This window comes from Semicossyphus pulcher, unplaced genomic scaffold (assembly GCF_022749685.1).
Source record: "Semicossyphus pulcher isolate SPU_LCO1_2020_fin unplaced genomic scaffold, fSemPul1.0.p SCAF_10, whole genome shotgun sequence".
NCBI lineage: Eukaryota > Metazoa > Chordata > Actinopteri > Labriformes > Labridae > Semicossyphus > Semicossyphus pulcher.
The window spans coordinates 3,320,378-3,342,725 of record NW_027211604.1 but is presented as its reverse complement, the minus strand read 5'-3'; the positions used below and the strand labels follow the sequence as shown (position 1 = coordinate 3,342,725).

At 40.8% G+C, this 22,348-nt stretch overlaps 1 protein-coding gene and 1 pseudogene across 1 annotated transcript; both read right to left on the bottom strand.

The window, feature by feature from the left end:
• Window positions 1-233: 233 nt before the first annotated feature.
• On the bottom strand, window positions 234-21,982 carry LOC138597227 (neuronal acetylcholine receptor subunit alpha-10). The gene is made up of 6 exons (XM_069668803.1): window positions 21,925-21,982; window positions 10,886-11,031; window positions 10,305-10,459; window positions 9,941-10,187; window positions 9,568-9,853; window positions 234-2,850 (listed from the first exon to the last, which is right to left on the bottom strand). The coding sequence occupies exons 1-6, from the start codon at window positions 21,980-21,982 to the stop codon at window positions 2,102-2,104; spliced, it is 1,641 nt and encodes a 546-aa protein (XP_069524904.1). The 3' UTR covers window positions 234-2,101.
• On the bottom strand, window positions 6,130-8,628 carry LOC138597218 (E3 ubiquitin-protein ligase TRIM21-like; annotated as a pseudogene).
• Window positions 21,983-22,348: the final 366 nt, after the last annotated feature.

Genomic DNA, 22,348 nt, shown 5'->3' with positions numbered 1-22,348 from the left:
TGCTGTAAAGTTTAACATGGGGCTCTATGGGGACTGACTCACTGCTGGAGACAGCCTCAAGTGGACACCAGAGAAACTGCAGGCTTTGGACCTTTCATATTGGCCTCTTTTATCAGCCCCAGGGGATGCTGCTGGCCTCTGCTCCGACTAAAATAATAATGATAACAATAATAACAAAATGAAGGCTTTTCACAAACCTCAGTAAACATTGTTTTAATTAAAAAAACCTTTAATGAGTTCAAAGCCTATAAGTGTGTTTGTGTAAATGTGTCATTTGACAGATGTTGAACACCGCACACACAGGATATAGAACAAGTTACAGTGATTCATTTGGCATTTTACTTGTTTTTACATTGTGAAAACTACAGACACTGAAAACCAAGATACACACGTACTGATAGAGACATACAGAGTGAACCATGTTGTATATGGTGTTATTGAACGCTTCTCTGTTTTTAAACATTTAACTTTTAAAATGAGAAATATACTGTCTCTCCACAAGGCCACATTAAAGTTTAACCCCAATATTTATTTGAATACAGGCTTGATAAAACATTTCATGTAATGAGTAATACAATCTTTAATCATTTCATCATAGCAGAGATTTGTATTATGAAAGTGTTCACCGCGTATCCAGCTCAGTTTCACCAATCGACCCTTTCATAGCCACGCCCCTTTTCACTCTGTGCTCCAATAACAGCTGAGCGAGCGACATAAACTCTGTCATCTTCCCTCTTTTCCGACTTTCGAGTGTTGCTTTCAAACGTCGCCAATGACCACCGTCTAACAGTCTTCAAAATGTGGTTTTCAACATCAAAGAGCTGATGATGAAGCATATCTTTATTTCCTTATTTGGAAATGGATTATATAAAATATATTTGACAAACAGTAAGTGGTGGTAAAGGTGAATACTTTGATGTTTAGAACTACTGGATGGAATCAGCAGGTAAGATCGTCATCTAAGCTAACAAAGATCAAAGCAGGGCTAGCATAGCTTAGCTTCTACATGTTGTCAGGTACAAGTGTCCAACAGCTTTTAAAAATCCTTCTCACTGATGATTCACATCTTATTGTCCGGGACAACATTTGTCTTCTTAAAGGTTCAGTTTTTCTGTTTGGATGCTCGTAGAAATGTACAGCAGTTTGGGTCCTTTGCCCTGTTGTTGCGTCCCTCACACGGTACAGAGCCAATGGAGAGCAACTGTTTAATCTTCAGGTGTGTTATTGCATTTTATAAAGCTTCAAGAAGCGGACCCCATTGGTAGGGTGGAGCTGGGGAGGAGCCATGGGTTAGCTGTGCCAAGTTTACAGCTAACAAAAGGCTAGCTTTGTTAGCAATGTGAATCAAATTCTAATTCTAATTTTGGCTCGTGAAAAACGGACACAAATGTGATCAGATTAGGGAGTGTTGGTGTTGATGGGATTGGTCAGTAAAGCTTTTCTAACCCCCCCATCCTTCTTTATCATTGCCTTACATTAAATAAGTTTTAGTCACTGCAAAATTGAATCTTTAGTTTGAATACTCTAGATGGGAGTACAGAGATATGTTACATTATATATCATGTTCTGATAATAAGTTGATGAATAGTAAAAAACAAAATACTGTTGGTTGCAGTCACAGATATCACTTATTTTCAATGTGATCGATCAATAAAAGAATCTGCATGCATTTTTAAGTTGACAAAAAATTAACAGTCACACATTAAAAGAAAAAAACATTCTTCTATAAAAGTGTGGCAAGCATAACATTTAAAACTGTAACACGGTGTGTCGGCTACAGATCTTCATGTAAACAAATATATATTTGATCATCACAAACAGATGGAAGCCGTACACACCACTCCGTTAAATGATGGCGTTAATCTTTAAAGGATTCAGGCTTTTTCTGCTATCGTTAATCCTGGGCCCGACATTTACATATTTAAGGTCTAAATGACGTTAATGTGTCTGACAACATTACAGAAGGATCCCCCCTTTGTGCCTATTCGTCATTTAGACCCCAAAGTATGTCAAACAAAAAGGGCCAAAGGTTTAAAATACAGAACTCCCTTAAAAGAATGTTGGAAACATTATTTTAGCCTAGCATCAACCCATTCCTCCATCAGATGGCTTTCCCGAGGATGAGGATGCTCATGAGGAAGACCATGATGAAGAAGAGCCACATGAAGAAGCGATCCATGACCTTGGCGACCTTCCTCCACTCTCCAATGCGCAGCTGTGCGGCTCTCTGGTCCTGGTACGAGTTGGCAATGTACTGAACGTTCCTGCGCAGCCCCTGGTGCTGGCACACACACTGGGTTTTCACCAAGATCTCCTGCCTGTCCCCCCTGGCTCCGCCTCCACCTTCACCTCCTACGCCTTTCTTTTCCTCCACGTCTTCTCCCTCCCCACCACAGGCGCTGTCTGACTCCTCCCTCTCTGCCTTCTGTCCTCCTGCAGCTCCCTCCTCCTCCGAGTGGTCGATGGTCACAAACAGATCCTCCTTCCAGTCCATCTGGTTGTTCAAATCCTGACCCGGCTTCAGCGACTCCCCGGCCTTGTCCTCCTCGACCTTGCCCCCCCACGCCTGCCCATTCACGTCCCAGTTTGTGCCTCTGGTGTTGCTGCCGTTGGCTGCAGGGGCCTCAGACTCCTCCTGGGACAGAGGTTGTTTCTTGGATGAAGTCACGCTGAGGCAGTTCTCTCCCACCTCGTAGACAAAACAGATGCGGGCCAGGTAGTTGAGGATGAAGCGCTCGGCCCACTGTGGGACGGGACGGGCCTCGGGACCACAGTGATGGATGTTCATGATGAAGATGGTGAGCGCTGTTGATGCAGTGACCATCGTCATGGTAGCAATGTAGTACTTCCCTGTGGAAAAAGGAAATTAATTGGTGTTAAGAGTCTTTGCAATGTATAAAGCACGTAGCATTACCTTTAACAGATTCTGTGAGTAGAATAATTCAAGTTCCACCGTAAGAATAACTCCATGAGAAGAGTTTATTGTAAAACCACTCGGCACGCGGTATGAAGTTGTACTCTTTGTACCTCTTTAGTGCAATGGACACAAGTGAAATTGTTCTTTCTCAGACCTCAGCTGAAATGTGAGGATTTAATGAACAAACTGCTGAGAGATCATTGATTTCTGATTGTTGTGTTTTAAATAACCACTGACAGCCGTATCGACCTGTCCGTTACAGCCAGCAAACATAAACTGAAAATAGCCTGTTTACTGCAAGGCCTACAACTGTGCGCCCAAACCGTTACTGTCTGTTTAGTTTATGAGTTACAAACAAGAAGGCATCACACACACACACACACACACACACACACACACACACACACAGAACAGAACTACTGCAGATCTGCTTGCCTGGTAACTTTCTCCTCCTGTACAGCAGTAAACTGAATCACAGTGCTCAATATTTATTCAAAATTCATTATTCTCCATCTGACAATCTCATCTGATCTCAGGCTCTTACACTTATTGTGCATTATCACATTGTTGCATTATGGGTAATATTTCAATGAGAGTTTGGACACCAACAGACGATGGCTGGGTTTGAAATCACATACTATACCAGCAGTACGTACTGATGTGGCCTAAATGTAGTATGCAAACAAAATAACAATTCACAGTACGCCAAAAATGCCTGGACGTCGTACTGATTCTGAAAAAATCTCCAGTATGCATCAGACTGGTCTATCTCGCCCACTGTATCCCACAATGCAAAGCGCTGGAACGTCACAACAGCTGTGTCCCAATCGTCGATTGCGTCGAAGGCTGTCCCAATTCGAAGGCTCCGTCAGATGCGGCCGACAAATGCGTCCTCCGTTTCCCCGACCGCGAAGGATCCATCGGGTGCATCCTTCACAGCCCACCATATCCCGAGATGGATTGCGTGCCAATTCAAACAAAATGGCGGACTTTTAAACAGCCGAGGAATACACTTTAAAATGTAAAATTGTAAAGGTTTTTGGTTTCAACTCAATTGAATAGCCAGTGTTACATGTTTAAGAAAACGAAAGTTAAATTATCTTTAAAATAATAGATTAACTTGTTGTATGCAGTATGTTGTATGTTGGATGTTGGATGTAGTATGTTGGATGCAGTATGCAGTATGTTGGATGTAGAATTTTGTATGCAGTATGTTTAATGTAGTATGTTGTATGTTTTATGTTGAATGTAGTATGTTGTATGTTGTATGCAGTATGTTGTAAGTTGTATGTTGTATGTTGTATGTTGTATGCAGTATGTTGTATGTTGTATGCAGTATGTTGTATGTTGGATGTAGAATGATGTATGCAGTATGTTGTATGTTGAATGTAGTATGTTGTATGTTGTATGCAGTATGTTGTATATTGAATGTAGAATGTTGTATGCAGTATGTTGTATGTTGGATGTAGAATGATGTATGCAGTATGTTGTATGTTGAATGTTGAATGTAGAATGTTGTATGCAGTATGTTGTATGCAGTATGTTGTATGTTGAATGTAGTATGTTGTATGTTGTATGCAGTATGTTGTATGTTGAATGTAGTATGTTGTATGTTGTATGCAGTATGTTGTATGTTGAATGTTGAATGTAGAATGTTGTATGCAGTATGTTGTATGTTGAATGCAGTATGTTATATGTTCAATGTAGTATGTTGTATGTTGAATGTAGAATGTTGTATGCAGTACGTTGTATGTTGAATGTTGTATGTAGTATGTTGTATTTTGAATTTAGTATGTTGTATGCAGTACGTTGTATGTTGTATGTTGTATGCGGTATGTTGTATGCAGTATGTTGTATGTTGAATGTAGAATGTTGTATGCATACTACAGTATGCAGTATGTTGAATGTAGTATGTTGTGTGCAGTATGTTGTATGCAGTATGTTGTATGTTGAATGTAGTATGTTGTATGTTGTATGTATTATGTTGTATGCAGTATGTTGTATGTTGTATGTTGTATGCAGTATGTTGTATGTTGTATGTAGTATGTTGTATGCAGTATGTTGTATGTTGTATGCAGTATGTTGTATGCAGTATGTTGTATGTTGTATGTTGAATGTAGTATGTTGTGTGCAGTATGTTGTATGCAGTATGTTGTATGTTGAATGTAGTATGTTGTATGTTGTATGCAGTATGTTGTATGTTGAATGTAGTATGTTGTATGTTGTATGCAGTATGTTGTATGTTGAATGTTGAATGTAGAATGTTGTATGCAGTATGTTGTATGTTGAATGCAGTATGTTATATGTTCAATGTAGTATGTTGTATGTTGAATGTAGAATGTTGTATGCAGTACGTTGTATGTTGAATGTTGTATGTAGTATGTTGTATTTTGAATTTAGTATGTTGTATGCAGTACGTTGTATGTTGTATGTTGTATGCGGTATGTTGTATGCAGTATGTTGTATGTTGAATGTAGAATGTTGTATGCATACTACAGTATGCAGTATGTTGAATGTAGTATGTTGTGTGCAGTATGTTGTATGCAGTATGTTGTATGTTGAATGTAGTATGTTGTATGTTGTATGTATTATGTTGTATGCAGTATGTTGTATGTTGTATGCAGTATGTTGTATGTTGTATGTAGTATGTTGTATGCAGTATGTTGTATGTTGTATGCAGTATGTTGTATGCAGTATGCAGTATGTTGTATGTTGAATGTAGTATGTTGTGTGCAGTATGTTGTATGCAGTATGTTGTATGTTGAATGTAGTATGTTGTATGTTGTATGTAGAATGTAGTATGTTGTATGCAGTATGTTGTATGTTGTATGTTGAATGTAGTATGTTGTATGCAGTACGTTGTATGTTGTATGTATTATGTTGTATGCAGTATGTTGTATGTTGTATGTATTATGTTGTATGTATTATGTTGTATGCAGTATGTTGTATGTTGTATGTATTATGTTGTATGCAGTATGTTGTATGCAGTATGCAGTATGTTGTATGTTGTATATATAGAATAAAGTATGCGATTTCCAACACAGCCAATATCTGGCTTGAAGATTGACATTTAACTGCTCATTGGCAGCGACACTGCACACTGGCACATTTTATAAGTGAGGTGTTCTCATCGCCTGACTTATTGTGAATAACTGATAATCATTGCCGGTTGTTAGATGGTATGTTTTTGACTTTGATAGTCAGACAATTTATTATGTATTTATTTTAAACTCACATTACACCATGAACACATGAACATACATAATCATTTTGAATATTCTGAATCCATATTCCCAATGACGTCATTTTGTGATGTTTTTACACGACTGAATATAGTTAATGCCTTCATCAGAATAGATTAGACTGCATTAGATCTGTGTTACAGAAGTAGGTCACAATTATACACATGAAAGAAAAATAGAAAGAAAAAAGAAAATCTCAAATAGTTCCCAGAACAGGATCAATGATGTTTACACTGTGTACATTATATATAGATCTATGGCATCAATGAACTCATTCTACTTGTTGGGTACATTTCATCCACCATTTACATTACTTAATATCAATCTGTGCATAAAGAAATGTGAGTACAAATTTCATGAATTTAAAAACCTTCAACAGTTGCTGCATATCACCCCGACTGTCTATCACCAACTGAACAACAACTTTTAACACCGCGGGGTCCTCGTGGATCAGAAGACACAAGTTAATTAAATAAAGAAAAATCAATCATAGATGGAAAGCACTAATCCAATGTCCAGATAAACTTAGTTGATTTATTCGTTTTGGATCATCTTCTTCTTGAGTAAATCCGCATCAGGTCTATCTTGACTTTCTGCAGAGGACAGATGATCAGAGGGGCACAGTTTTTACCCCCATCGTTATTACACGGATTGAGGAACGGGTAGAGTTTCTCGTTGAAGCTACAGTCAGTAAAGGAGTAGATCAGAGCTGCAGTATCAACATCATAGAAGGAGACCACGCCCTCCTCGTAATCCACAAACACCCCAACCTTCTCAGGCTTTGACTGCAAAGAGAGAAGTGCACGAGGTTCATCCAGAGCTTTGTACTCATTTTCATTTCTCAAAGATATCGTCCAATAACCACTCTGAGAATTCAGTTTGATATGTCCTTTCCTGTTGATCGACTCTCTGGCTACTCCTAAACCCCACTTGGTCTTCCCTTTAACCTGAACCTCGTAGTAAAATGTCCCTGAGGTGAAACTCTGTTCTCCTAAAACACTAGCGTAATAAGAAAATCTCTTTGGATTGTCTGGGAGATTCCTTTGAACTTGACCGCAGTATACTTGTTTCCCATCATCAGACAGGATGAGCCACAGATTTGCTGTATCAGGATTGAGTGTCACATCCACTGCATACTGCTGGACTCTCTTCAGCTCTGCCTGAAAGAGCTTCTTCATTTCTTCACTGAGCGTTTTCTCCAGCTGAGCCACAGCTCTCACTACGGCCCCCTCATATTTGGGTGGACAGACACTGACTTCTGTCCAGTCCTTGGTAGGTGGAGCATCCTTCAGGGATGGGAAGCCTTGGATGAGGTGGAGGTGGTCTTCAGAGCGTGAGAGCTGCTCCACCTCAGCACATTTCTTCGTCAGCTCTGAGATTTCCTGTTCTAGTTCCATGATGACACCTTTGGCATGTTTTTCTGTCTTTCTCTGCTTCTTTTCGATTGACTCAATGAGTTCAGCTTGGCCTCTCTTCACCAACTCCTTCAGAGCAGTGAAGACCTGAATGCCGTCTGCTTTCTCTTTCACTGCAGCTTTATAACTGAGCTCCACTGACTGTTTTATCTGCTCTAACTTGTCTTTTTTGGATCATCTGTTGAATTTCAGCCGTCGTCTTCACCAGTTTGGCCTTTTTTTCTTCAGATTCTGTTTTCAGAGGAACAACATTGTGATTCTTGTGGTCTAAAACCATGCAGAGCATGCAGAGATACATCTGGTCATTTTTGCAGACCAACTCCAGAGGTTTATCGTGCTTAGGACACATTCTATCTTCCAGGTTCTCTACAGGATTGATAAGCTGATGTTTCTTCAGACCCATTACTGTCAGATGAGGTTCTAGGTGAGTCTCACAGTAGGATGCCTGACACTCAAGGCAGGATTTCAGGGCCTTCCGTTTGTTTCCAGTACAGACATCACAGCAAATGACTACAGATCTGGCACATACTTGTTCTGAGCTGTTGTTGTTGACACTCTCTTTGGCTGTCAGTTGGAACTGAGCAACCATCTGAGAGATCAGCGTATTCACTCGCAGCTCAGGTCTTGTGTAGAAAATCTCTTTACAAATAGGACACTGGCAGAGGACAGTAACAGCCCAATGTTTAGTGATGCAGTTCTTGCAAAAGTTGTGTCCACATGGTGTAGCAACTGGATCAGTGAACACATCCAGACAGATGGGGCACACAAAGTGATCTTCGGTCAGCAGACAGCTGGCAGTAGCCATATCAGCACTCTGAGAGGTGTACAAATGAAACATGTATAAAACTCTAGGTACTGTAGTACATAGTATGCTCATGGAATAGAAATTATATTTGAGTTGTGCTGTCTTCCTGCCTGATATGTGTATGTGATGATGCTACATACTGAGATACAGTATAAGCTGCTGTGCTCACCTGTTTTTTGAAGACCCTGCTGTGTTGTTGAGAAGCTCCCGATGAACTCAGTTTGCTTTTTCTTCAGAGAAAACATAAACTAGACTGGACTTCAGCCCTCCTGTCGTTCTCACAAACTTTCCCTTTCATTCGTACCGCCCCTTTTGTTTTCTGTAAGCATGACATACATGCTACCGTTCTGGTTTGGGCATGGTTCTGGTAAATCCTTGGCACAAAATTACATCTTGAGCAAGGTGTGTACATGCACCCTAGCGTTACTTAGTTAGGGAAATCTTTAACAGCTCAAGTGTCTTAAATTTGTAGAATCGGTCAATCAGACATGAACAAGGTTGTAGTCGACAATCTGTTTGGGTAAACAGGCCAAAAACATTTCATTTTCTGAGTATAAACTGTAACTGGTACCATTTTTTAAATGCCAACGGCTTTCTGATTTCAAAACACACACCAGCGCATTCAAAACATGCGGAACTAACAGAAGTGACCATACTAGTTTGACAGGATGCAGGACTCAAACTAACAGTGAAACAGAACAAGTCTATCTGTGATCTAATTACATTTACTGCCAACTCTGTTTTTAGAACATTGGTGGTTTTGGCACTCAGGCTTGAAACCAGTTCCTTGAAATCATTGCCAATAGCCTGTTCTGTCGACTGGTTTTCAAAGATATGGGCCCATCTTCACCCCACCCTACCACATGGAAACTGAGATACTGAGACTGTGTCCCAGTACGAAGCAGGCAGGAAGTGAAGTCTGAAAACTAAACTAATCTCAGGAATCTAACAATTTGGAAACAGTTCTGAATGAGAACCTCGTCTCAATGTCTCTGAAGTCGGCACGACAAAGACTACCTTTCTCAAAGAACTAGCTCAGGCCAACTGAATTAAATTTGTTAAACAGGACCTCTTATTTGTATTTAAACAGCCATGACCACCACTGGCACGCTGTTAGTCAAGTTCTTTATCATTTCTCTACGAATGAATAACAACACACATAAATAAGGGAATTCTCAGTCTTCTTACCGATCAATGGGACGCTCTCGGAAGGTGGCATGCTCTCAGCCACAAGCAACTGAAAGACAGTGAGAGCCAGCAGCACTGTGACACCCAGGGAAACTTTTTCACCCGAGTCAGCCGGTAAGTAGAAGCCTAGTGGAGCGAGGAAGGAGATCATCATGCAGGGGATTAGGAGGTTGAAGATGTAGAAGGAGGCACGTCTCTTCAGGTGGAGGGTGAAGGTGATGTCTGGATATGGATCCGAACAGCAACCATACAGGATAACATTCTTCTTGGCTGGCATGCCCAGAACCTGGTAAGAGAAAGATCAGATTTAGTCAAAGAGTTCCATTTAGATATCAGTGATTGCTCTAAACACATAAAATCGGTAAACACTTGCCTCCCACTCCACATTGGCGACAAAATCCGTCAGGTCAGCACTATCCAAAGCATTTGATAAGTCCATCTGGTTGCCGTTGTGAGTCCAAGAGCCAAAGGTCAGGTGACACTGCTGTAAGTCAAAAGGGAAGAAGGCCACATCCACGGAGCAGGAGCTTTTGGTAATGGCTGGCTGGTCCCACATTACCTGCCCATCGTTACGGAGAACCACATTGGTCTCCATGGAGCTTGAGAACTCGTCGTCTGCACTGTGGTGGAGAAAGTGGAGGAAGTTGTGTGAAGTCAAAGGGAGGGAACACAGCTATCAAAGTTGGGAAATGGGGTTTCCTGCCAATGCTCTGCAGCCAGCATGAGGCCACACGTACCTGTTATACAGGACAATGTCAGGTCTCCACACGTAACTGCTGGGTATGCGGATTGTGTCGAGGCCGTCATAGTCCTCCTTCTTCCACTTGAGGTAGGCATCCATCCACACCTGGCGGATCCACAGGTAGGTAGTCAGGATCTGGTTCCGCTCATCCTGGAAGACGACACATACACATCAGCACGGGAATGAATACAAACAACTGAACATCAAGTCAGTGTCTGATTGCCATGAGAACAATGTAGGAACCAGTTGGAGGTCATCTAACATTGGGTTTCCAGTGTAGTCAGTGGATATACTGAAATTAAGTATCCAACACTCCCTTTTCTGTGCGCTGGTTATTGTTTACAGTCCAACGAAGAATTTGGGATGCGAGAATAAAGTTGGAATATATAATGACCAGAAGCAGTAAATGGAGATATGTGTGGATAGATAATTTTTTAAGCTACAACGTGTTAAGTGACGGGTTCTTGTAGTGCATTTCTGCCACATCAATGTTTTCCAAACCACCGAAACGTGATTGGTCAAAGCAAAACGCTTCAGACAAGATTCTGTAATCATGCATCTGTTTATAGAGATTACCATGTCGATGATCTGGGAGAGAGTGATCTGCAGAGTGACGTTAATGATGTGGTCGGTGTCTTCCACCGGCCGCAAAGCGTTGGTGTAGTTTGAGAACAAGTCATTCAGAAGCTGCTGAGCGTAGCGGCCATGAGCAGCCAGGCAAACTAGGAAATAGAAAGAGAGACAACTTTATTAAACCGGCAGTGGCTCGTTTAGAAGCCAAGCAGGAGGACATGAAGATGACAAAGATCATCAATCCAGAAAGGTCAGAAACTACTCATCAGATATCGATTAAATGCTCCCCAAAGGTTTAACTCTCCATCCATCCATTATCGTCCACTTATCGGGGGTCGGGTCACGGAGGCAGCAGGCTAAGCAAGGTAACGTTTTCCAGCTCCTCCAGGTTTCACCCATGTATAGACTTTAATTACCCTGTGAACTTCCTTCTTGTGATGTCACGATCTGATCTCAAAGATTGCCTTTGATTGGTCAAACCATTTGTATTAATATTGAAAAAACTAATTTTAACCCAAATTATATTTGAATAATTGTCTTTAACTTTTGGGAAACCATGCTACTGTGTACGTTTAAAAGTTGTAACATTATGGGAATCAATGTTTTGTGTTTTAATATAATTATTTATTCTTTTCATTATTAGCTTTCTAAGGATTATTCTTTCTTCCCCTAAATCATCTTGTTTTAAACGACCAATTTAACCACTTTAACCTTTTAATCTTATTGTTATGAATGTTATGAATGCTAATTCATTTTCTCTGCTGTGATTTGCTCTTAATCCTGAAAGGTCACATATCTTCATCAGAACATCCCGCAGTCTGTGCCACAGAAACATACCAGAACACACACACATGCAAACCACATTTCCCAGTTCAATTAACCCAGTAATCACCTCAGGTTTCACACAGCAGCCGATAAATCCTTTAAATCCTGTGTGACTAATGATGATGATGGATGTGGACATGAAACATAACTGTGGGTTTGGAAACAAAATCTCTTTTCTTTTTTATGTCAATAACTGAACTGTTTCTGTCACACACTCCATGAATGTTGTTCAGCCTGAACGTGTTTACCATAAACACCATTTACACACTTCCTCATGCCCGATCCTTTTATAACGGGCTCACCCTGCCTTCAGGTGTGGCCATAAAAACAGACATTTCGCTCCCTTGTAGGAACCGATTGTTTTACTCTGCCTTAAAGGCCAGATGTCCTTGAATTTTATTGTGGATATTCATGATACCCTGAAGAAGAACCCAAAAGGTGTCAGGTGCTACGGCACTGAATAAAATACAACCAAAGTGAAAGTAAAGTGACCGCAAACGCAGCAACAAAACACGATAATGAACTGAAATATCTCAAAAAAGAAAATCGTTCATGAAGTGATGAGAAACTGAAAAAGACAAACCAAATAAAGAAGCTACATCGCCACAGTTACTCCACAAACAAACCAACTTTAGCCCACATGAAATCCTGAAAACACATAACAGGACAGAGGCTGCTGCTGAAGGTTAACATCCATAAAAAGTCTGATCAGATCAGAGAAACCCGGGAACACATGCTTAAGGAGGCTGCAGAGGACCGAGAGGCTGAGTGATATTTTATGTTCTCTAAAGTTTATATCAGATGAACACGCAGGACGTCAGAGCTGATAAAGCTGAACACTCATCTTAACCATCAGACGGATAGCTGCAGACAAAGTTATTCATGTAACCATATAAGTAAAAAGTGAAACACCTTGAACAGCCACCACTTGAGTCGTATAAATAGTTTATAAAGACTGTAGTCGACGGAGCCTTCACTATAAGCCGCAGTCAGTCGTCTTTAGACGGTCGTGGAATGAGGTTTAGTCGCCAAAGACTTCCTGGAAGGTCACAGGGAAAGATTGTGTTCGCTGCTTCTAAAGAAGAACCTGCTGAGTGCTTCAGTGTGTTGTTGGGTCAGAGGATACTGCAGTGCTGTCTGGGGAGTCATTTTATCTTGGTTTAATGGGACTTATGTTGTGTAATATTATTAAGGTTGTTTAAATGTTTTATTCTATTTCAGAGCTACAGTCAATTCAACTTACAACGGATAAAAACCCAGAGACAGGGAAGTTTTGAAAAAGCGAGCTGAGTATTAGATTCCAAACCCCAGAGACAGGTGTTCGTCTCAGTGTTCGTTTGGAACAGGAGTTTGTGTCCTCAGTGTTGCCTGGTGAGCAAGTTACCTAAAGTCCATTTTAAGAGGTAGTAAGTTTCCGGGCCTTGAGGAATGTTTGACGCCTCCTGTCACATGTTTTGCTGCCACATAGAAAACAAAAGAATGACCCAAGAAAACAAGTCGAAAACATCTCTTGATGCCTTAACTATGGTGGCCTACAAGGGCAAACATGCGACCACAGCACAAAACATTTCCGTTACGAGTGAATGCCAGTCCTTTAAACACATACAGGAATACAAAACATCGTCCGTTGGCCGACCAGGGCAAACGTGCCAAGGAAGCCCAAACTTTTCAAAGTGGAGAAACTTGGTACAACTTTAGAAAATATTTAAATTCCAAAACACACAAACCAAGGGACCAGTTGTTGCTGGTGTCCCGTTCCAAACCAGTGGACAACACTCGAGTACCTTTTTTAGGCCAAAGGATGATCATTTTCTAAACCTAACCAAGGAAACCTAAACATACATGGTTATGTTTAGATTTCGAACCAGGAAAGAGATCGTGGTTTTAGTTTAAATATTGGACATCCAGGAAACTATTTGAAATACATCACTTTGCAATTTACATACTCCTGAGAGACTAGAGATGATAGATAGATCGATAGATAGATCGATAGATAGATGGACTTCATTGATCCCAAACTGGGAAATTGTGGCGTTAGAGCAACAGCAAAGGGACTACAGCACAGGAATTAAATACACAGTAAAAATAACCCTATCACTAGAAGAAGGAATATGTAGATTCGGGAATTCAAACAGCCATAATAAATAATAATCTCAACTCTATTCATATAAAATATAAACTAACATATAACTTAGATTTAAACAGACATTACAGGGAGGTAGAGCTGTTAATGTACCACACAGTCTTCACAGTTGTAAATGTGCAATTAAAGTGTACAGGCTGTTAATGTGCAGATACGGTGATTCAAGGTGTTAATGTGCCGTTACAGTGAGCAGAGATGTTAATGTGCAGAATCCACTTCAGTGTATCTGCAGCGTACAGGCTGCAACAGAAGGATTGTCTCAGGGTTTCTTAAATAATATTTGCTTCTGTTTGTTGCCCTTGGTTAACATAAAGCATTGATGCAGTATCAGGGTAGATATAAAGCAAAACATCTGCAACTACATGGAGACATATTATTACACCTCTGAGTTTGAATCCACAGCTGCGGCAGCTTTTATGTTCCTCTGCTGCAGACGGACTGCAGTGAGCCTGTGGGGTTGGACTAAATATACTAAAGTATAACAAAAAACAAAACTGCAACCTCATGACTGAATTTCTCCTCTCAGATTGATTCGTTCCATTATCTCAAAAGCACAAAAAAAGTCAGGAAAAACAACCTTTTGTTCGTTTAATTATTTGATGGTTCATTAATGACCCTTCAGATGTACCCGTGGGATCCAACCTGCATACACAGGAAAAACTTCACATAACTTACCGCCCAACAACAAGAAGAACAGACAGATTTATTTTGCAGATCATTAAATACAAAAATAAACATTCGTAATCACTCACACAGAGAGAGAGAGTTTGACAACATGCCTTGCACAAAAAAGGTAGTGCAATAGAGCAGGGTCAGTCTCCTGACCTTCAGACAACATGAAAATAAAGTATTACTAAATTCCAACGTGACTGAGACGCACAGAGGGAGGGTTTGAGTGTTCACATCGTTTGTACAAAAATGGGAACGTGGAAGTGAAGCTGTGAATCTGTCAGACGCACGTAAAGAACAGAACATCTCATTATGAAGAACAGAGATGGTCCGATTCTCTGTGCTCTGTTTGTGTGTTCAATGGTGATTATCTTGACAGACATGAACATTTCTTTGAAAGATAATTCTGGTTTTATCATCTTTTCTTCTTGTGTAAGTCCGGCTGGAGACACTGCTGCATTGTTTGGGACTTTGTGAGAGGTGGATGAATCTACATGTGGTAGTGTATTGTAGTGTATTTTAACAGTACTTGAGGCAGCACAATGCAGTACTAACACTGTATGTTTATGATTTCTCAGTAATGTGTTCTGAACGGCTTCTGGCTGCACTGACACCCGTGTGCCTTTTTCTGTGTCCAGCGCCTTCATTCCAGGCAACAACTGAAGGCCAGATATCCATTAAATATGACATTGTTTATACACATCGATGACAAATGAAAGTAGAACCCCAACATAAAGTGTCTTAGCAAGGTGTTCACTTTTTCTTGGGATGAATGCCATTGTTCAAAAAGATATGTCCTTATTTGGAGTTTTGATCACAGTGGTGGAAAGCACTGTCCCTCCTATATGTCCCAAAGGTTTTCAACATAGTCTCTGAGGCCTTCAAACTATTGGGTTCACAGAACCAACTAAATATCACCAAGACTCACCTAATGGACCCCTTGAACCTACAGATACCCCTTTAGACTTCTAGAACCTAAATGATCCCTAAAACCTTCCCAGCAGCCCCAGGAACCATCAGAAGAAACCCAACTAAACTACTACTAGAACCACCGAAAGAACATGTAGAACATCCTCTTGATATTATTTGAATGGCTACAGGAATCATTTTAAGGAGACTTTAACCCTTGATTCATGACACGAATCGCCTACATACCTACTATAACCTACAAAAGGACCTGTACAACTTCCTGGGTGACTCCTAGAACCCAATGAATGGCTTCAGAAATCATCTAAACAACATTTAAACATCCACAGTGGTCACTAGAACATTCTCTATTGCTTCTAGGAATCCTTCAGACGTCTTCACGGGAACCAAACAACTTCCCAGCAGCACCAGGAACCAACTAGAAACTCCCCCACAACTTCCTTAGTAACAACTTGAACCTAGTAGATCCAATCATGACGCCCTGATCTTTTTCAATGACCTTCTGACACTCTTTAGTGGCTACAAGAACCATGGGTCCAGGAAACATCAAACAGGCCTCTCCTCTATGAAAACTTGAGCCTCCAAACACCGACTAGAACAACTTAAAGGACTTGACTTCCTCAATGACCTCTAGACTCCTCAATGGCTACAAAAAAACTCAAAAAAGATCTCTTGAACATCCTCTATGTCCAACAAGAACCATCTAAAGACTTACAACCTCCTCAACAAGGAACCGCCAAAACACACACTAGAACCCCCCTTACAGCCTCCTCAACGACACCTAATCATTCCTCATTGTCTATAAGAACTACATAAAGAACCCCTTGAGCCTCCCCAGTGACAACTAGAACCTTCATCAGTAGGTACAAGAACAACTCAGGACTTCTAGGGCCTCGTCAATGTCCTTTTAAACCTTTACCAGTAGATACAGGAACAAGGGCCCTTCATTCCCCTCAATTATGACTTGAATATATCTATAATATCTACAACAGGTAGAAATGTCTAATGGCTTTGATATACTTTGATACGATTGGACATTTTCGCTCGATGGTGCTACAATAAATAAATCGTAAGTAATTAATATCCGAGTCTGTCTACACAGTGGTTGCCAGTGTACAGCAATATACAGAGGAGCGTCTTTCAGGGGCTCTTTGGTTGAGTTCAGACACAAACTGAAAAAGGACAAGCTTCTTTTTGTTCCGTCATCAACTTCTCCCAATAGTTAACCTGAATGTTTTTACATATCGCTAGGTCTAAATGCCTAATAGGTACAAAAAGTTTTGGAATTGCTCCAGTAGATTGCGTCTGCCAGCAGCCGGGAAACAGGCTATAATGGCTGCAACGTAATGCATCTTTATCAGCGAACGTCCTTCAGAGTCATTGTTTTTGCCACTGACAGGATAAAATTGTTATTCTAAGTGTGTGACAACATTACCGAAAGGATCTCTACAGAGATAGACCTTTACGGTCAGGTATGATAATTGTATTTAGCCAGAAAAGGCCATAACATTGTTCTCTTCAAAGACACCAGACTCCATTGACAAAAACTGTAATTTAACAATTTGACTGTTTGACTTCAGTGTTTTAAATGGTTAGTTCTGACACAACACATTTATTGTGTAACACATAATAACGCAAACAAACCAACAGATTGAGGAAGCAGTAGACCAGCAGCTCAAGTGTTCTGTGAGGTAAAATGGTTGTTTTTGTGAATGGAGTCTGGTGTGTTTGCAGAGAGCGATGTAACGTCTGCTTGTGGTTAAAACAATCATCTTCCTCTGTAACAAAAAGGTCTATCTCTGTAGGGATCCTTTCTGTCATGTTGTCACACACTTAGAATAACAATCTGAGCCTGTCAGTGGAAACAACAAGAACTTTTAGTGAACAGACTTTGATAGCGTTCGAGCACCTTTGTCATTTAGACCCTAATAAGAACAAGACCCAGGTTTAAAAACTCTGTAGCAGGCTCCGATGGGCAAAGTTAACAGAGTAAAGAAATGATCTGCATTTGATCCGGTTCATTTAAGACACAGATACCTCTCACTGAATCGGCACATCCACTAATAATGACAACGTTGGGATCATTTTCTACCAGGTGTGGTCATTACATCCCTGAACTCTTTCTGTACATCAACCTGCAGCTCTGCCTCTTATTGTCTCTGTTCATTGTTCAGATGTCTTCACGGTCCGGTGATCAGTCGAGTCAGCAGCTTCTGAGACAGCAGCATCGACTCTCAGAGGAGGAAAAGTGTTAGCGCTAACAGCTCGGAGAGCACGCCAGCTGGCACGCACACATACACACACATAATGCAGCACGTATTTATCATCATCATTTTTATCCTCGTCTTCATCTCTTTCACCACCGTCATCATCATCATCATCAAAGTGGTAACAAGTGAGTCCATACATTGTGAGTGAACAGATGGCCAGAATCATGTGCATTGGGGCTAAGTGCAAAGAGCAGATGATGGCATGCTAAGTCAATATGAGCTCTGTGTGTGTGTGTGTGTGTGTGTGTGTGTGTGGGTGTGTCTTTATCATGTCTTTACTTTTAATATGAATTTTAAGCTCCTTTGAGAATTGATCAGAACATTTCTGCCTTTATTGATCTGTAAAGTGTCTATTATAAAATGTAGACAACATTTTAGTTGTGCATGCTTATATCGATTTAGAGTGAGGCCAATGTTAACTTTCTGTCCTGAGAGCGCAAATCCAAATTTAAAAAATCCCTGAAAACATTTTACAAGGACGCACATGAACGAAACGTCAGGGGGAGACACAGCGGAGGGACGTAGTAACTTTACAGCGTGGACAATCAGACTGACAGTATTATAGCAGGATTATAAGCACATGTAAGCAGATCATGTAAAATACAGAGTGATGGTCTGATGACTCTGATTGCTCGTCTCAGTGAGGGAAGACGATGTTCAAAGAATCTCCTGAGAATAAACAAAACAAAACAACTTATCGAATCATCCCGATCCTTCGGTTTATTAAACATTCAGTAAATATTTGTTGTTTCTTTATTGTTCAACACCTCGATAAGTCTCATGTTTGAGTTTTCCATCCTAACTGTCATTACAACATTTCCAAACTAATGTTTTCTTAGTGTTTCAGATCACGTCGACCGTTGTCTGAACGTTATCATCAGAGGGGATGAAGGATTTGTTAAAGTTAAACAGTCAACAGGAAAACAAACTGAGCAGCGGCAGCTCGACTCGCAGCCTCAACAGCTCCACCAATGAGCATCGAGGAGACAGATTTGTAATTTGTGCTTTGGGTCTGTTTTAAAGCAGATACACTGCAGGAGTCCTAACCTAAAGACTAGCATGTAGAGCTTAAGTAAGCCGTAGACATCCTGTGTCCACCAGAAAGTGTCACAGGTTTCAGACAAACAGTTGTATTCGGTGTTTTTTAGTGGTTTTAAACTCCACGTCTGTTTGGGATTCAAGAGACTCTAATCTTTGAGACAGCAGACCAAGAAATCCTGATGAAGGAAAACACTTCCCAAACAAGCTCCTCCTCACATGTTGCAACTTTATTATGAAACTGAATCATTGCACTTTGATTTTTCAGACTAAGGATCCCTAACTTTCTCAGGCTGTGTGTCCAATACTGTTTCAAAACGTGTGAATGTTGACGAGTTTCAACATCAGGACAAACTGCGACCACAGCCGTCATCAGATAAACATTCACGCAGCACATTTAAGGAATACGTTTACGCCTCTGTAGGACAAAGCCCTGTAAGACAAACACTCAACCTGTGGAGCGTTCACAGCAGATGATGAAGAGATGTGTGTGTGTCAGATTGTGGTGTGTGAAGTGTGTTTGGATTATCTCTTCTGTTTGACCTCCTCTTATCTGGGTTGACTGCGTGATTGACAGATTTAATCCTCACCAACATCAACGCTGATCACGGCTCAGTCTGTGTGTCTACCAACATCACCAACGCACACACACACACACACACACACACACACACACCAAGTGAGGACCACATATATTTTCATAAGAAAACAAAAGTGATATATTGAATTATGAATTGAGCTGAATGCTAACCGAGCATGCTTACATGCTCACAATGACAATGGTAACCCACAGGTGTTTAATATCCACCACGTCCGACATCTTGATTAGCGTGTTATCATGCTAACGTTAAGAGCTAATTTTCTAGGTATTTGTTGGGGTCATATATCAAAACATTGGGCACATTCATACGTTGAAAAGTAAACAGGATTAAAGGCAGAGGATCACCAGCCGTCCATTCCATCATCCACACCGCTCATCCTGTTCAGGGTCGCGGGGGGCTGGAGCCTATCCCTGTCAATCACCGGGCTGACACTTAGAGACAAACAACCTTTCATGCTCACATTCACACCTACGGGCACTTTTAGAGTCACCACTGAACCTAACGAGCATGTCTTTGGACTGTGGGAGGAAGCCGGAGTACCCGGAGGGAACCCACGCATGCACGGGGAGAACATAGAAAGTCCGACTACGTCTGAACCGGGAATCGAACCAGGAAGAGGATCACCAAAACAATTTTTTGAGGGAGCCGTGAACATGTGTTCCAAATTTAAAGCAATCCATCCAAAAATCGTTTCGATATTTAACTCAAAAGACAAACAATGCCATGGAAAGAGCAAAGCTGCTGCCATGCTAACACGGTTACAAATGAGGTTACTCAAATGTTTTCTGATCGTACACCTGTCGGGTTCATCTTCATCTCGGCTCAGGCACACACAGATTGGTTAGAAACAGATCGTGAGTCTGATGTTGTGTTTCTGGCCTTTAAAGACTCAGACGAACAACTTCTGGAGTTTTTCCTTCTGGTGTTTAGACAGAAGAAAAAATGAAATGTTAGATGGAAATTAATATACAGTATATTTCTTATTTATCATTCCAGCAGTTCCATCACAATAACAGTATGAATTATATTTAGGATCCGGCCTGTTGGATGCCCTCTGACCTCCGCCCCCACGCTGTAAACTCTTGTTTTGTCTCCCTGTTCTTATCACGCTGAGGCACAATGAACACTGAACAGCCCCGCTCACGTTAGTGTTCAACAAACCAAACGACTGACGCATGAAGGAGACTGATAAAGGCTGGGAGTGCAGATTTATAACAGATGGTCAACCTGTAGAAAAATACTCCTTGAACTCATCTGAGTCACGTCGTATACAAAGTGCTTTAACACGTACATGTCATCACATATAAGATAAACATATAAATCCTTTAGTATATCCTCAGTATACACCACATGTGACAACACACCACTTTATACTTATTGATTTAGATTATTTTTATTGTTTACAATATTTGTGGGAGCATATTTTTATTTTGACCTGTTTGTGTTTCTGTTCTTGTTTTTGCTGCACGTCTGCAACTCAACACTGTGGCTGAAAATATCAGTTCTGTAACGTGTTTTCACCATTAATTGATTAATTGATCAGTGATTTGGTCTATAAATGTCATGTCGATCGGTGTTTACCAAAGCCCAAGATAACAAATGTCTTCTTTCGTCCACAAACCAGAGAGATTCAGTTTGCCGTCGTGGACGAGGAACGAATCCAGAGAATCTACAGCGTGCACATTTTAGCAGCTGAAATTAGAGTTTGCCTTAATTAACCAATGAACCTGTCTGCTGGTGTACACCATCAATGAACCTGTAACATACAGCCATACCATTATTACCTAGCTGATGAAGTTTACCACTTCCCATCCCCTCCCACGAGCACATTCCTAACGCAGGAAACATAACAGTAATAAAATCAACATCATGGATTACGCTGTGTTCAGTCCCTCCTTCATGACCTCAACCTTTAAGTGGTGTGTTATAATCTGCCCGGCACTCCTAGCAACAGACTGTTAGTACGATAACATCTGTATTAAAGAGTGATTCATTCATTATCACAATATTTGGGGCTTAATTTAACCGTCGAGTCGATTTATGTTTAAACATACCTGCCCGATAAATCTGCTTCTGATTCAGCAGTTACTGTGAGCGGGGTAAAAGTTTCTCTGTAAAAACACCTGCAGACACAAAGCTGAGGGTTACCTGCAAAGCTCTCTGAAGGCAGGAAATTAAAGTGCGTCGATGTCTAAGTAGATTAAATTTTCAGCTCACTTCAGAGTCTGAAAGATCCCAGACAGAGTCCGGACTCTCCAAGTCAACAACAGATCGATGACTTTAATCCTCAGTGACAGCTGTCAATCATCTCACAGAGTTTTGTCACACCTGTGCAATGACCACAGCCTTTTACAACTTTGTTACCGTGCACCGTCTCTGTTGAATATACCAATAAATAAAAACATGTTTCTGAAATTAAACATTCTTGTGTCAGAATGAAAGAAAATGTAAATTAATTTATCTTCAAGCTTTTATTTTGACATCCCATTAAACAAACCCTCCACAGTCACTTCTGTAACTTACAATGCCGAGTGTTCATACTGATTATGTCTTTAAAAATGTTCTCACCTGGAAGACAGAAGAGAAGCAGCAGGTACACGATCGGTTTGCTGCAGAGGAGCTTCATCCCGCTCCAGTTACTCTTATTGATCCAAACACAACAATCGATTACAATACTGTGATGACAGATCAGCTTCTGACCGCCGAGCAGAGAGGACCAAACACACTGAGAGAGAGAGGGAGGTAGAGAGAGAGGGAGGTGGAGAGAGGGAGAGAGAGAGAGCAGCTGCTGGTGTTTGCTGTAGTGCGGTGGTCGCTGACGTATGAGGGGTCATTAGTGCCACATACAGGCTGCAGACCAGAGCTGGACGATGTGCTGCGATCCTTTACTACAGTCATATCACCACCGTCACACTGTTAGAACACTCCACTGCAACGTCCTTCATTGAAGTAATAATATGTCAGTATTGTAAGTGTATGTAAAATCTTATAG